The following is a 14,343-nucleotide window of genomic DNA, read 5'->3' as shown; positions in this document are numbered from 1 at the left end:
AGCTACCATAGGAAGCACCATAGATGACAGGGAAGCACCATAGGAAGCACCATAGAAGACAGGGAAGCACCATAGAGTACCGCAGTCCTGATGTCACTCCAGCTACCCCTGGGTCACGGAAGTAAAATCCCATAGGGAAATCCTAGAATAATAGTAGGCTAAATTGTGAACCATTTTTTGTAACACCCTTGAAGAGAAGACTGAAGCCTCTCACTGCATTCTTACTTACAGTGGTCACACATTTCCATCCAGCTGAAGTTAAAGTGAACAATCTGTCCTGCATTACAAAGAGTATGTCAGACGATGTGAATCTCACAGAACACAGTGGTGCAGTGGTTAAATATGTGCTTCTTAAAGGAGAGGTTGAATTCAAAACCTTAAGTTTGCACTGGCTCTAATCTTTCTCTGAAGAGCATGCCAGAATGAGAACACGGACAAATGAAAAATGAAAGCTTTTAGATGTTTGTTGAGATTTGTTTCAAATGTAAAGTGCAATATAAATAAATTGTATTGTTATTATTATTATTTATGAATTTTGTGGGCGGCCAAGCGACGTGGATACGAGGAAGTGGTCAGATCGTCTGTAGGCTACAACAACAGACCAATCATCACCATCCAAAATCTTGTTGTAACCTGTATCGTACATGCCGCTGTGGTGTACTTTTCACACCTAAATACCATGAGGTGTTGACTTGTGACTGATAGTTTCCATACCTCTGTAGCACAAAGTATGTGTTAGAGTTTTGTAAACAGGAAATTTGTGGTTCACTGTTTAAACTCTCTATTTAAATTCTAGTCGGTTATCTTCTCACTCAAAGCTTGAATGCCAGCATGGCTCAAGCGATAAGTTAGGGGTTTATAAACCAAAGGTTGTAGGTTCAAAACTCAGTAGGGACACAACAATAAACTAAAACATCCATCAAATATTTTCTTTTTTATATTTTATTTTTCATTTTCAATTTTTCACAAAAGTACACATATACAACCCCCCACATACATAAAGGACAGCACATATAAAACATAATCACAAATAAAGGTACAAAAAAGAAAAGAAAAGGAACAACAAGAAGAGACAAATCTGCTGTATAAACATTAAGTAGCTTTGAGAAATAATATCTCTAGACTGAGATAGCTGTAGATAACAACCTATAACATCTCTGATACAGGTAGGGACAACGTTTCCATATAGTCCAAATAAGGTTGCCAAATCTTCAAAAAAGTGTCAAACCCATTTCTTAAAAGATAAGTAATCTTCTCAAGAGGAACACAACTGTTTTCTGAGATTTAGATTTGCACTGATAGCAGTGAAGTTGCCTAAGAGGCAAACTTCAGGGTCTAACGGGAAGGGAGCCTCTGTAATTTTAGCCAGTGTATCACAGATATCATACCAGAATGTTTTAACTTTTATACATTGCCATGTACAATGCAAAAAGGAGCCTTCTTCTGTACCACACCTAAAACATAAATCTGATATTTCAGATTTATATCTATGTAGCCTGAAAGAGCGAGCCCTATCGATGGTCTTGAAGGGCGGATCCAAACCCGGTTGGATTCCAGCGCCGCTTCCTATTGCTTCACCAATCTATGTCCCCGCCTCCCCTCCCCCCCCCCCCCCCCCCGGCCTGTGCACGGAACATGCTGACGTCACCAAATTTAGAGCGACGCCCCTCTGCACTCTGATTGGTTAGGAGATAACAAGGTTCACTCCCACTCCGAAACCACCGTTCCTGCATGGTTCCCCCAGACTTTTTTTCTTTTGTTACAAAAAAAAAGGCACGGGTTTCCGAGGCTAATATCTATGCAACTTTTGAGGTGTATAATAAAGTTGGTGGAGAAAATTTGAATGAGTCAGTCTATATCTAGAATTAATAGTAGCAGAGAGGCTATCACGACACAAATCAGACCACAAACCTTCATCAATAGTAATATTTAAATCCGACTCCCATCTCTCTCTAGATGTGTGTATGCACACTCTCGGGCATTGACTCGGCAATAAAAAGTACATATTGGATATGTATCTGTATGAACATTGGCCATTATGTAACCAATTCTCCACATCAGTAAACACAGGTAAAGTCATCTCCGGCTCCAGAACATCCATCAAATCTAAACAAAAACTAAAACGCTGGCTCAATCAGTGTACATAAAAAAGGAAACATCCTCACTCACACAATATGTTTAGATGCTTCTTTTAATGCATATAGCAGCAGTCAAACAAATGAACACATTTCCACTCTGTGGTCTTCATAAGACAGTATCTTATTCATTTTAGAGAGTAGCCATAGTAAATAGGCACAGACCTGCTTGCAACATCATGGATTTAAACCTTGCACATAACTTCTATTATAGTATCACGATTTTTGCTCTCCTCAATTATTTTGTATTTTGAATGCTTCAGTTGATGTTGCACTACTGTTTTATACTCTTACTATTTACATTATTATTTTACTAACTTGTAGCTGCACTACATTTTTTATTTATTCCTACATCAGTGGTTCTCAAACTTTTTGATTTTAAGGACCCCCATAACTCTGAAAGTGTACAACACTTGGTTCCATACGCTATGCCTCTATGCCAGTGGTCCAGGCTGGACATCTCAAATTTTAACCATGTTCATAACTTCTTGCACTTGGTGACCCTCGACCTGTACTGTGATTGTCTGAGCAGGCCAGACTCCCTCTGAAGTGGATGTCTCCAGAGTCTATCTTTGACAAGGTGTTCACCACCCAGAGTGATGTGTGGTCCTATGGAGTTCTGCTGTGGGAGATTTTCTCTCTAGGTACGCTGTTTCACTGGTAACGTGTACATGTACACAGCGGTGGAAGAAGTACTCCAATTTATGTACTTAAGTAAAAGTAACGATACCACAATGTAGAAATACTCTGTTACAAGTAGGAGTCCTCTACTCAAAAAGGTTTACTTGAGTAAAAGTACAAAGGTATTGGCGTCAAAATATACTTTATGTACCGAAGTAAAGGTTCTCGTCATGAATGGCCCATTTCACTATTTCATTTTTTCATAAATTGGAAAATAGCCGAAGTAAAGTTAGAAACTAATCTCGGGTTCCCAGATTGACTAGAAACTGAATTTTTCAAATAATTGTGGGGTAAAAATTTAGTAGATGTGTAAAGTATAAAGTATTGACAATTTGACATACTCAAGTAAAGTAAAAGTACAATTGTACTTAAATACAGTGAATGTACTGTCCAGCACGGCATGTGCAACATATGTACACTATGAGAAAGTCTTGAGTTGTAATGAGGACTTAATATGCGTTTAAGGGGATTGTCTGTGCGCAGAAGTGAATGTGTGTAAGTCTGTGATGTTATGTGTGTATCTGTCAATCAGGAGCCTCTCCATACCCTGGTCTTCATATAGACGAGGAATTCTGCCATAGACTGAAGGATGGTACAAGGATGCGAGCTCCAGAGCAGAGCACACCCGAGATGTGGGTTTCTTCATAGTTTTCATGACATGAAATGACCATTTGGCCATTATATTATGACGTCAAAAACTCACACTATAATGGCATCGTCCATTGATAACATTGTATCCTTGCACACAGTTATAGCACCATGTTGACTTGTTGGGAGGCCAACCCTTCACACCGACCCACCTTCACTGAATTGGTAGAAACACTGGGAGACCTGCTACAGGCGAGGGTTCAACAGGTCAGACTAGGGCGTGCGCGCACACACACACACACACACACACACACACACACACACACGCACACACGCACACACGCACACACGCACACACGCACACACGCACACACGCACACACGCACACACACACACACACACACACACACACACACACGCACACACGCACACACACACGCACACACACACACACACACACACACACACACACACACCAAATTATATGTACTAATAATGCAGTGATATTAGAAACGCTGATGATTTCTCACTTGCTTCTGCCCTTGAACAGGATGGGAAGGACTATATTCCTCTGGGGTCTTTCATGTCTGGAGACAGACAAAGCAGTGGGCCACATGCAGTCACCAATCTGGGGTAAGGATATTACGAGAGACAGAAAGAGAGAGAGAGAGAGAGAGAGAGAGAGAGAGAGAGAGAGAGAGAGAGAGAGAGAGAGAGAGAGAGAGAGAGGAAGAAAGGAAGGACGGACAGATAACCTACATTTTAACAAGCAATGATTAATATAATTAATTTAAAGTATTTCACTCTGAGAGATTCACAGTGATGGCAATAGTAAAGTATGTAAGCTCACAGTAAATAAATGCCTACATTTTCAGCATTAAAGTAATACTTCACCGCACCCTGTGCCCGTGGGGTGCAACATGAGTCGAGTTCACGCGTGAGACTGTTTATCCCGGTTGTTTTTTCAATAGTAAAGTTTAACACCTAACACCTGGACTCATGGGTCAACTCAACTGAGCAAGATCTGAAAGTGAGGAAGGCACTTGCATGGAGGGCCCTGGCCCCTGAACGGCATGGCCAGTGTATGGAACTCCAACCTCCGCAGACAAATCAAACTCAGCTTCTTCTATGCAATGGTATAGAGTCTGTTCTCCTACGTATATGGCAGCGAATGCTGGACCCTGAAGCCAACCCTGTAGAAGTCGATGGGTGCTACACCAGAATGTTGCGTGCAGTACTTAACATCAGCAAGAGTTTGCATGTTCTCCCCGTGTCTCCTAGGGTAGTTAATACCCTCACAAAAACATGTAGTAATCCTGGTCACTATACCGCCTCCCCCATGACAGCCGGGGCGCCTGATGGAGGGGAAGGGAACTGGTTGGAATAACGTGTTCCTTCCACGCGCTACGTCCAACCAGGGAAACTCCCCCCTGTCAGGTGACAAGAAGGTCAGTTGGCTCTCATGAATTGAAGGAAGCATGAGCTCGGCCCTGGCCTCCCTACTGTGGGGGACTGGTGTAGTGCTGGTGTAGGGCTGGTGTAGCGCCCAGGATCACTTAGGAAATTGGCACCGGGTGAAAAAAATGGGTTACAAAAATCGTGGGATAAAAATTTAAAGAGAAAAAAAAAAAACATCAGCAAGAGTGTACATGTTACCATCAAGAATCTGTATGAGGGAACACCAAGGGTGAGCGAGAAAATAGCAGCCAGGAGAATGAGACTAGCAGGACACTGCCAAAGACATCAGGAAGTGCCACCCAGCAAATTGGTGCCGTGGGAACCAACACACGGGCACTGTCCATGAGGACGTCCCACATTAACATACGTGGACGACGTACTCAAGAAAGATGCAGGAGGGCAAAGTACTGTCGGGCTGGCCAGATGCATGGAGAACCTGGATGACTGGAGGCGACGATGGAGGGCTCGTCTGAGGACGACCAGGAGAGAGAAAAGGCTGTGTTCTGGTTCTGGATGTAACAAGGACACGGACTGGATACATGACATTTGGATTATACTGTGACAGTCGGCTGGAAAATGCAGTACAAATGTCATTGCTAGTTTACAACCGATGCGGTTGTCTTGAACCTTCTTCAAGAACTTGATACTAGCTTTTATTTATCATTATTCTTATGAATAAGAATACAACTAATAAGCAAATCATTAAAAGTAGTCTTTGCATGTAGTCTCCCTGTATCGATAAATGTTCTAGATCACTATTTCCCAAACAGTGGGACCCATATGTGTATGTTGCGGACCAATTTGTATGGGTCACGATGTAAATACCCCCAAAATTCAACATTTTCCAGAAGTTTAAAACAAATTCAAACGTTTTTTCAAAATAATTCCATAAAAATCCATTAATTAGAGGGGGAAAATACGTAGCGAAAATAGCCGATCTACAAGCTCACAACCCATCGCATCGCGACATGTTGTAAACTTGCCTTGTAGATCTGCTAATTTCACTAGTTTGGGTCCCAGAGAGACATAGAATGTTCTCTTTTGGGTCTCGAGCTAAAAAGTTTGGGAACCACTGTTCTAGATCCTGTGGCCTGCTAGGACCACTACTGGTTGACAAGAGGTTTTGCATGAAACTCAAATGGAAACAACGCACCTTCCAATATGTGCTGGGTTACTGCTCAACAGTAAAAATGTTGTTGGTGCTTGCTTGGGTGACCGGGGATTGGATCCTGGGTAGGACATGAAAGTTATGGGTTGCAGAGCGGGGCATTTCAGGGCAACTAATACAGTAGGAGGAAGATGGGGAATGAGATAAATGAGTTGGTGGAGGAAAAAAGTAATAAATGAAAACAAAAACCAATCAATGTAGTCAGGAAGAGGAAGAAAACATTTGGCAGAACTTGTCTAATCAATGTTTTTAATCTTGACCCGATTCTTCCAGTTACATGAGGGGTGTGACCACACTCCAGACGTTCGAGGAACTACCTTGCAAGGAGCCAGCCAGTCTGGATGTAAGGAAACGCATACAGTACACATGCACATTCACACACACGCTCACACACACATGCAGAGACACGCTCTGATGCTCTTTAATGTGTGTATGTTGCTTCAGGATGAGCAGTGGGACAGTGGCATGGTCCTACCGTCCGAGGAACTGCAGCCCCTGACATGGAGCAGTAGCCCGACCAGCTGGAAACTCAACAGGTGATGATGACCTGTAATCCTTGACCTCTTGACCCCTTACTTAACTGATAATCCCGTTTTATCATGAGCAAGTCAATGACTTTATTCCTGTGTGTGTGTGTGTGTGTGTGTGTGTGTGTGTGTGTGTGTGTGTGTGTGTGTGTGTGTGTGTGCGTGTGCGTGTGCGTGTGCGTGTGTGTGTGTGTGTGTGTGTGTGTGTAGGTTCTTCACATTCAGTAAGTGCAGGGAGAAACAGACGCCTTGCCCGTGCGATGACATCGCAGGTCTCCATGACGACGAGCTGTCGGTCCTGCCAAGCGATTGGGAGTCCGAGGAGGGAGGATCTCCGCCTCCTAACTATAACTCCGTCTTTCTCTACCCTGCCCTCTAGCATCAGCCCTTGATACGTTCCCCCCACTCTGTGACAGAGTCTATCAGTTGAATATATTGTTCTCCAAACATTTTGAGTCAAAGTCAAGTCAAACATTTTCGTTCCAACTTTCTTCTAACCATTGGTCATTTCTGTTGCTGCAAACATCACCCTCTGCTCTCAGTGGTTCCTGACCTGACCTTAAGGTCCCCTAGAGCAGTGGTTCTCAAATTGGGGTCCAGGGACCCCTCAGTGGTTCCTTTAGGGGGTTCCAAATGGACCCTTACAGGTCTGTAACTCTCAGTTACGGGGATCCTTGAAATTCAAAAGTTTGAGAACCACTGTGGCGCTGACTTTCTATTCTTCTTAACCCTGGAGTACTGGTAATTCTAGTCGTCCACTCAAGGACAATTTCACACTGTGGATTCAATTACTACCTGGTAGGATAGATTCAGAATTTCCAACAGGACTATTGGACCTCCAGGTCTTGGTTTAGAACCAATGCTCTACCTCATAATATCTGCAACTTATCATTCCATCCTTCTGTAACATTCCTTCACAAAAAGTGAACCACTTAGTCTTAGACCCTCTATACTTTGTCAAACGGACCTGAGTTGGCACTGTGCATGGTGCGCTCTTTTTTCCCACCTCTTCACTATGTACACCAAATCTCTAGTAGCCGATGTGCAAGCTCAGAATGTAAAGCCTTGTGAGCTTGTAGATCGGCTATATAAGAGATTTGGTGTTTGGTTTTCAGAATAGGGATGAAAGGGCTCAAGTGGTTAATTTATGGATTGATTTTGTGGATCCTCCCTAAACCTAAAAATGATGTCTTCTGTTACACATCTTGACCAAACCCATAATTCCACACAACTTTACACCCTTCATGCCTTTACCTTAAGACACTCACAAGCTGAATCCCTTCACAGAGCAGCTATTTCGTATATACTATTTATCACAAGCATATACATAGAATGTATCTACTGACCAAGTATTATCACAGCTTAATGCATAATTTGGTACCTAGTGCACTGAGATCGGTATAGGAACACTGCTGTTTGAAATGATGGTTCATTTCATACATTTATATGCTGGAAGAAAATTATTCATGGTTTATGTATCCGTTTATCCGTATATTTATTGTAATTATATAAGCTACATCCCATGGATATATGTAACTTGAACTTCTTTATCGTTTGCCTATATTGTCTGTATGCATATGTGACCTAATTCTAAGATATGCAATGATACAATGTTTTTAAAATATTCATGATATACTATGTATGAGTCTTTTGTTGGTTAGAACCTCTAGAACCTATACACAAATCTATAAGTTGTACGACGATACAACTTTATTGTCAGTTTTCACTGAAATTTGTTTTGTGTCCAAGACGTCACCGTTTCAAGATACAGACAGGACATACACAATACATTACAGGACTCACATCACAGTAGCAGACAGAAACAAGAACAATAGAACATCCTCTTGGCTTACCGATATTGGTTTAAAAGCAGAACAGACTGGTGTACAAAAGAGTTCTTTAGCCTGTTTTTCTTATATTCTGGGACTCCAAAACGCCTCCTGGAGGGCAACAGTCGATATTCATCATTTAAGACATGTAAGGGGTCAGAGGAGATGCTCTTCGCCAGTCTAAGCATGCTATTGATCTGGGCTTCTTTAAAAGAACGTAACACAGCCTCAACTGGCCTACCAACAATTTTAGCGCAGATCTTAATTTGGCTATACAGTTTGTTCTTATATACCACTGGTAGGCTGTTAAACCAGGCCGTGCTACAGTACAACATCACAGTTTGAACAACAGACGTGTAGAAAAGAGACAAGATCTGACTGCTAGCACCAAACGATCTAAGTCGGCGTAGGGAGTACATACGCTGCTGTATCCTCTTACAAATATAATCAATATGAGATGACCATGATAAGGTGGCATCTATCATCACCCCCAGATATTTGTAAGATGGGACTTGTTCAATAGCTGAACCATGGATTGTCACCGGTGGTGTCTTATCACCGGGAGCAGGACCAAATATAATTTCCTCCGTTTTCTTAGTGTTGACAATCAGATTCTTTTTGTCACACCATTCCACAAGCCGGTCAACGCTACACTGGTACTGTTTCGGGTCATCACTGTCAGTCATCAGAGCTATTAGAGTAGAATCATCTGAATATTTCAGAAGAAACTGATTTGACTCGCAGGTGTTACAGTCTGCCGTGTAAAGAGTAAACAGGACAGGTGAGCTAATGCAACCTTGGGGTGCACCAACTCTGGTCCTGATGGGAGAGGAGAGTATCTTGTTTACCTTTACATACTGAATTCTGTCAGTGAGGAACTTAAAATAAAACTGAATAACAAAAGGATTAATGTGTAACTGAACCATTTTAGTGAGGAGCAAGTCCGGCTGTATTGTGTTGAAAGCAGAGGAAAAATCAAGGAAAAGTCCTCTAGCATAGGATTTTGGGTTGTCAAGATGTTTGGCGATGAAGTGAACCAGTGTGACAACTGCATCCTCTGTACTACGACCCTGCTTGTAAGCGAATTGAAAAGGATCCTGTGAGTTAAATATGGCATTATTGAGATGATGAACCATAATTTTTTCCAGAGCTTTCATGATAACAGATGTGAGTGCTATTGGTCTATAATCATTGTGTTCTTTAGGGTTTGGCTTTTTTGGCAGTGGTTTAATGTGAGCAGTCAACCAAGCCTGTGGTATAGTATGTGGATTGTCAACAATGTGCTGAAAAATGGGCTGCCAGACAGGGGCCAATTCTGTGGCAAAATCCTTCAGAATAAGGGGGCTTGTAAAATGCTGTCATGATTCAAGTATGTTTTTGTTACCCCATTGTTTACTGTCTGGAACACAGCAAAAAAAAAAAAAAAAAAGAAAATCAAAGATCCCAGGGGGGTGGGGGCTCTTGACCACGCTGGGGGTCCCCCCCAGGAATTTTTTAACAGAGTAGATGTAATTTCCAGTATTCTGGTGGATTTTGGGAGTTTGACACTTTTATCAGGCTTTACTTACATAGGATCCATTAAAAAGTTAAAAGTAGCAATAAAAGAGCCATATTTAATTTACCATTTCGTAATTCATTGTCAGTAATCCATCCTATCAGCGTTTTGCGACGACGTCGTATCGACGTTGTGAAAGAAGTGTCTTTTCAACAGATATCTCTTTACCCACACACTGGGCACACACAATACAACGCCCATACGCCGTGCATACGCCGTCCATATGACGTCCGAGTCAGACCTCAGTCAGCAGCTGTTTTGCAAAAAATACGTTGAAATGAGGTCGACACACTTCTGACTCGGACGTCGTATGGACGGCGTATGCACGGCGTTTGGGCGTTGTTGTATTCTGTGCCCAGTGGGTAGAGACGTCTGTTGAAAAGACACGTCTTTGTGCAACTTAAATTATGGATTTTTGATTGCATTTTAAGTTTTAGATGGCTTTTCCCAACCCCGTAGCCTAAGTGAACGGTGAACACCAGTGATATTGTTTATTAAGTGGAATTCATAATTCATAATTGTCAATTATTGTTTCCCCCCTTAAATGTAAGGCAAGTTTTAGATTCATCACGCACAAACCTTACATTTCCCCACCAACATAGAAAGAATGCTATCAGTAATTTATCTACATAATGTATATACACAATAAAAATATGCTATGAATAATTATGTTGTCAGTGCCGTTTATAAAGCCCTGCATTGACTTTTTTCAGCCAGCAGGTGTCCGGCAACAACATGAGACCAAAATATTTGATAGTCTTTTGACTTTTGTAGTCAAATGCATTTATATAAAAATAATAATAATAATAATAATAATACCAGCTAATGTCCCTGCCCTGGTTGACATCCATATTTTTTAACTCTATGGTTGACATAATCATTTTAGCCTAATTTAGGCTAAAGACAGAATGGATTTCATTGCGCGCATACTGGTTGCACGCATACTGGTTCTTATCAGTGTGACATCGTCTGTTAAGGGGTCTATACAAAAACTGTATTGTTACTGCACTGTTTCTTATTTTTATTTTCATTTGTAATAAAATGTCACTGACATCACAAGGTATTCTTCATTTTATGTATGGTCCAGTATATTATTAATTCATATCAGTCACTGTATACCAGTGGGGCAAGGCAGCCTATTGTAAGTCTTATATAAAATATATAAAATATAACCTTAACCCTCAACAGTGGGATAAAATCAATATGGTAACCTCTTATGCAAATGAGCCATGCGGTGAGGTCGAATGTAAACAAATCGCTAGTGCAGTCATGGATCTGTCATGACCATCATGGATGAACTTCAACCTGGTGTTTGCACTTTCTCCATTTTTGACCCATTCATTCATCTACATAAACGTTCGGATTTCAAATATAATGTTTTTGACCCTGGCGAGGGTGGGAGTTGAAACTGTGACTTTTGCATGCAAGGTGGCTGCTCTATCCATAGCTCAGTCGGAAGAGGTCTTGACTTCAGACCACAAGATCTTGGGATCAAAACCCAGCACAGGAACCTCGGCATCTGAGCAATCTGGCTTCCACGGGTCTACTATCTTTTTTCGCCTTTATATAGAGGATGAAATGCATAATTTATTAAATAATATAAAGGTAATATCAAATACATTGTAAAAAATCACACCCAGTGTGAAATGAGCGGTGTAATTAAGTAACATTTTAAGTAACATTTTACCAAACTAAACGATTAAGTAACATTTTACCAAATTAAATGTTGTATTATGAGAACACCAATAGGCAGCTCCCTATTGGTGACGGGGATTCTCATGATGTTAGACTTCATAGGAGGCAATTATTGATAAAGAATGATGATAAAAAAGAAATACATACAAAGGTAGTTATAGGTAGTTATACGCTTAAAAAAAAGAACAGAAAAAAAAAGTATTGTCAAAACAGATTTTCTCTGCTTGTTCTCCCCACAGCGTGACTCTTATCTGTTTACGGCTTTCTATAGCATGCAGTATAATCTAAAAAATCACACCCTGTGTGAAGTGGGCGGTGTCTTGCTAGCTAATCACAATACTGAATGGAGTCAACCAATCATGTACAAAAGATAAATACATTTATTGAAACACTCTTTATGATGGACGAAACCATAACTTGAAAAAAACAAATTTTTGGTTTTTTTCAAGTTATGGTTTCTTATATAGGGCTATGCACATGTGTCATGTGACACTGGCCAATCACAGTCCTTAATAGACTGTGATTGGCCAATCACAGCGCAGGATAATTGTACAAATTTCCTGGGCCCAGATCACAGAGCAGGAAAATGTACATTTTTCCAAATCTCACTTATAGGGGCGGTTTCACCGCCCAAAAAAGAAGAGGAAAAAATATTTATTGAGAAAAAAATATATTTAAATCTTCTTCTGACGTGCACCGTTCAAAAAAAAAGAGAAACAAATATTTACTGTAGATTTACTGTAAAAAAAAAAAAGTATTTACTTTACTATTTACTGTGAAAATATTTACTGTGATAATTCTTCTGCGACATACATACATACATACATACAAAGTTAGTTATAGGATCCTTAGTACCGCTTAAAAAAAAGAACATAAAAAATATTTGTAAGTAATACTTAGAGTATTTCTGTAGTTTTTCTTAGTGTTATCATCAAAGTATCATGGTCTCTGGCTGTGTAGTATGAACTGTAGAGAGGGGTATGAGCAGTGAGGTCTTCATTATTCCGTAAGTAGGCGTGGTCTAGGTGTCCTCCTTCAAAATGGGTTGCTTCTTGTATGAGTTGCTTGAATCCTAGTTGCTGAAGAGTTTGAGAAACGTGATTGTTACAGTTTTCAGCAAAGCATATGTTGAAGTCACCACAGATAACAATCTGCAAAGATGGGTCATGGTTGTTGTTGTGTGTGAGCCATGTTTCACTGAAACATAAAATGTCAGCATAAGCCAGAACAGGGTCTACTTTAATTTCAGACAGTTTGTCTACTAGGGAATGACAGTTGAGAGCTGCTACTTTCACAGCCCAGTCTTTTGTGTTTTCCCATTGTATAGGGTTCATGTTGATGGATACTGTACTTTCTCCATTCTCCTCAGTTCCTGTAGGGCATTTCTATCTGCATGTAGCTTTTCCTTTGGTAGACATTTGATGATACAGTACAGTTGTTCTAAGGAAGGAACTCTACTCAACATCACATATCCCATAGCTGGCTGGAAGATTGTAGTTAAGTCCATCGCTGCTTTTTGGGTTTTTGGAATTTCTTGTCCTTGGAATTTATGGCATGTTGCAGCATAGCAAACTACTAGTGGAAATTGATAAACTGTTGCAGTGCTAGATGCGTGAGTTTGTTTATTTGACAGGCTATATGATAATTGAACTTTTTCTACTGGTGTACATCCTGGGTATTTGAACTGTAGTGCTGGTAGGGTTTTACGTCTGTTTGCCCCTTGATATTCTTCATCCAATTTGACCATCAGTTTTATGACCTTTTGTTGTTGGTCTTTGATGACTGCAGCAAGGGTTCCTCTTGAGCCATTGGTCAAACCATCAAGTGTCCAAATTGTGAATTAGCATAACTCGAGCACCTATCTTGACTTTCAAGGTTTGCAGAAATGCTGAATTGCCAACTGTTCCTTTTGCGTTCAGTTTAGGTTGAACATTTTGAATTGTAGGATGATGATTAATGGCTTCTATTTCAAGCAGTTCAGTTGGAAGTTCATTTAGTAGTCCGCTTGCCAGAATGTGAACCCGGACATGTTGAGTACACCAACGTTTTATGTTAGAAATGTTGAGTATGGGTCCCCAGCATGTGGAAACTGCCGGATGCTAACTTGCATATGTTGAGCAATTTTCAGAATTAGCGTAATTAGCTTTTATTAGCATAATCACCTATATGGACAATATTTCAGCAATAGTCCCGGGCCTTAGGGATATTTTCGCGCTAATCAGTCTTAAATGCACCAAATTTGGCCCAGATGTAGCCCAGGGCATGCTCTAATGATTTAGCTAGGGCGCCCGAGCGGGCGACCTTTGGGGTCGCCATAGCGGCCAAATCCAAAATGGCCGCCATGTAAAACGGTTTTGGCTGTAACTTTTGAACCAGATGAGCTACAAATACAAACTTGGTTTCTATTTCATGTTTTTTGACCATTGCAAACACATTGGAATGCTTATCATTATGATTGGGTGTGTCTGAAACCCTAATATGCATATTTCCAAGATGGTGGCTATGTGAAAACGAGTTATAACTTAACCTTTGACACTTTTGGCAAACTCGGTGTCGATGTTATGTTTTTTTTAAGCATTAGAAACACATTGGAATGCTCCGATTAATGATTAAATCTATCTAGAGCACTCTAATTAGCTTATTACCAATATGACCACTATCAACAACCTAAAAAAAGCAACCTATGTATGTTACACATACAATTTTA

General features: G+C 40.7%; 1 protein-coding gene across 1 annotated transcript in view; it reads left to right on the top strand.

Moving 5' to 3' along the window:
* The window catches only part of flt1 (fms related receptor tyrosine kinase 1), a 65,816-nt gene extending 57,352 nt beyond the window's left edge, over window positions 1-8,464 (top strand). Inside the window, exons 24-30 of the mRNA XM_080417300.1 lie at window positions 2,668-2,779; window positions 3,349-3,448; window positions 3,566-3,671; window positions 3,955-4,037; window positions 6,304-6,373; window positions 6,475-6,566; window positions 6,768-8,464. Coding sequence (XP_080273426.1) covers window positions 2,668-2,779; window positions 3,349-3,448; window positions 3,566-3,671; window positions 3,955-4,037; window positions 6,304-6,373; window positions 6,475-6,566; window positions 6,768-6,936 — 732 coding nt within the window. The 3' untranslated portion in view covers window positions 6,937-8,464. The remainder of the gene's footprint in view (window positions 1-2,667; window positions 2,780-3,348; window positions 3,449-3,565; window positions 3,672-3,954; window positions 4,038-6,303; window positions 6,374-6,474; window positions 6,567-6,767) is intronic.
* Window positions 8,465-14,343: the final 5,879 nt, after the last annotated feature.

The sequence above is a fragment of the Gymnoscopelus braueri genome, assembly GCF_963280865.1.
Source record: "Gymnoscopelus braueri genome assembly, chromosome: 21".
Taxonomy (NCBI): domain Eukaryota; kingdom Metazoa; phylum Chordata; class Actinopteri; order Myctophiformes; family Myctophidae; genus Gymnoscopelus; species Gymnoscopelus braueri.
Note: the sequence above shows the minus strand (reverse complement) of the source record. Positions and strands in the feature narration are given on the sequence as shown.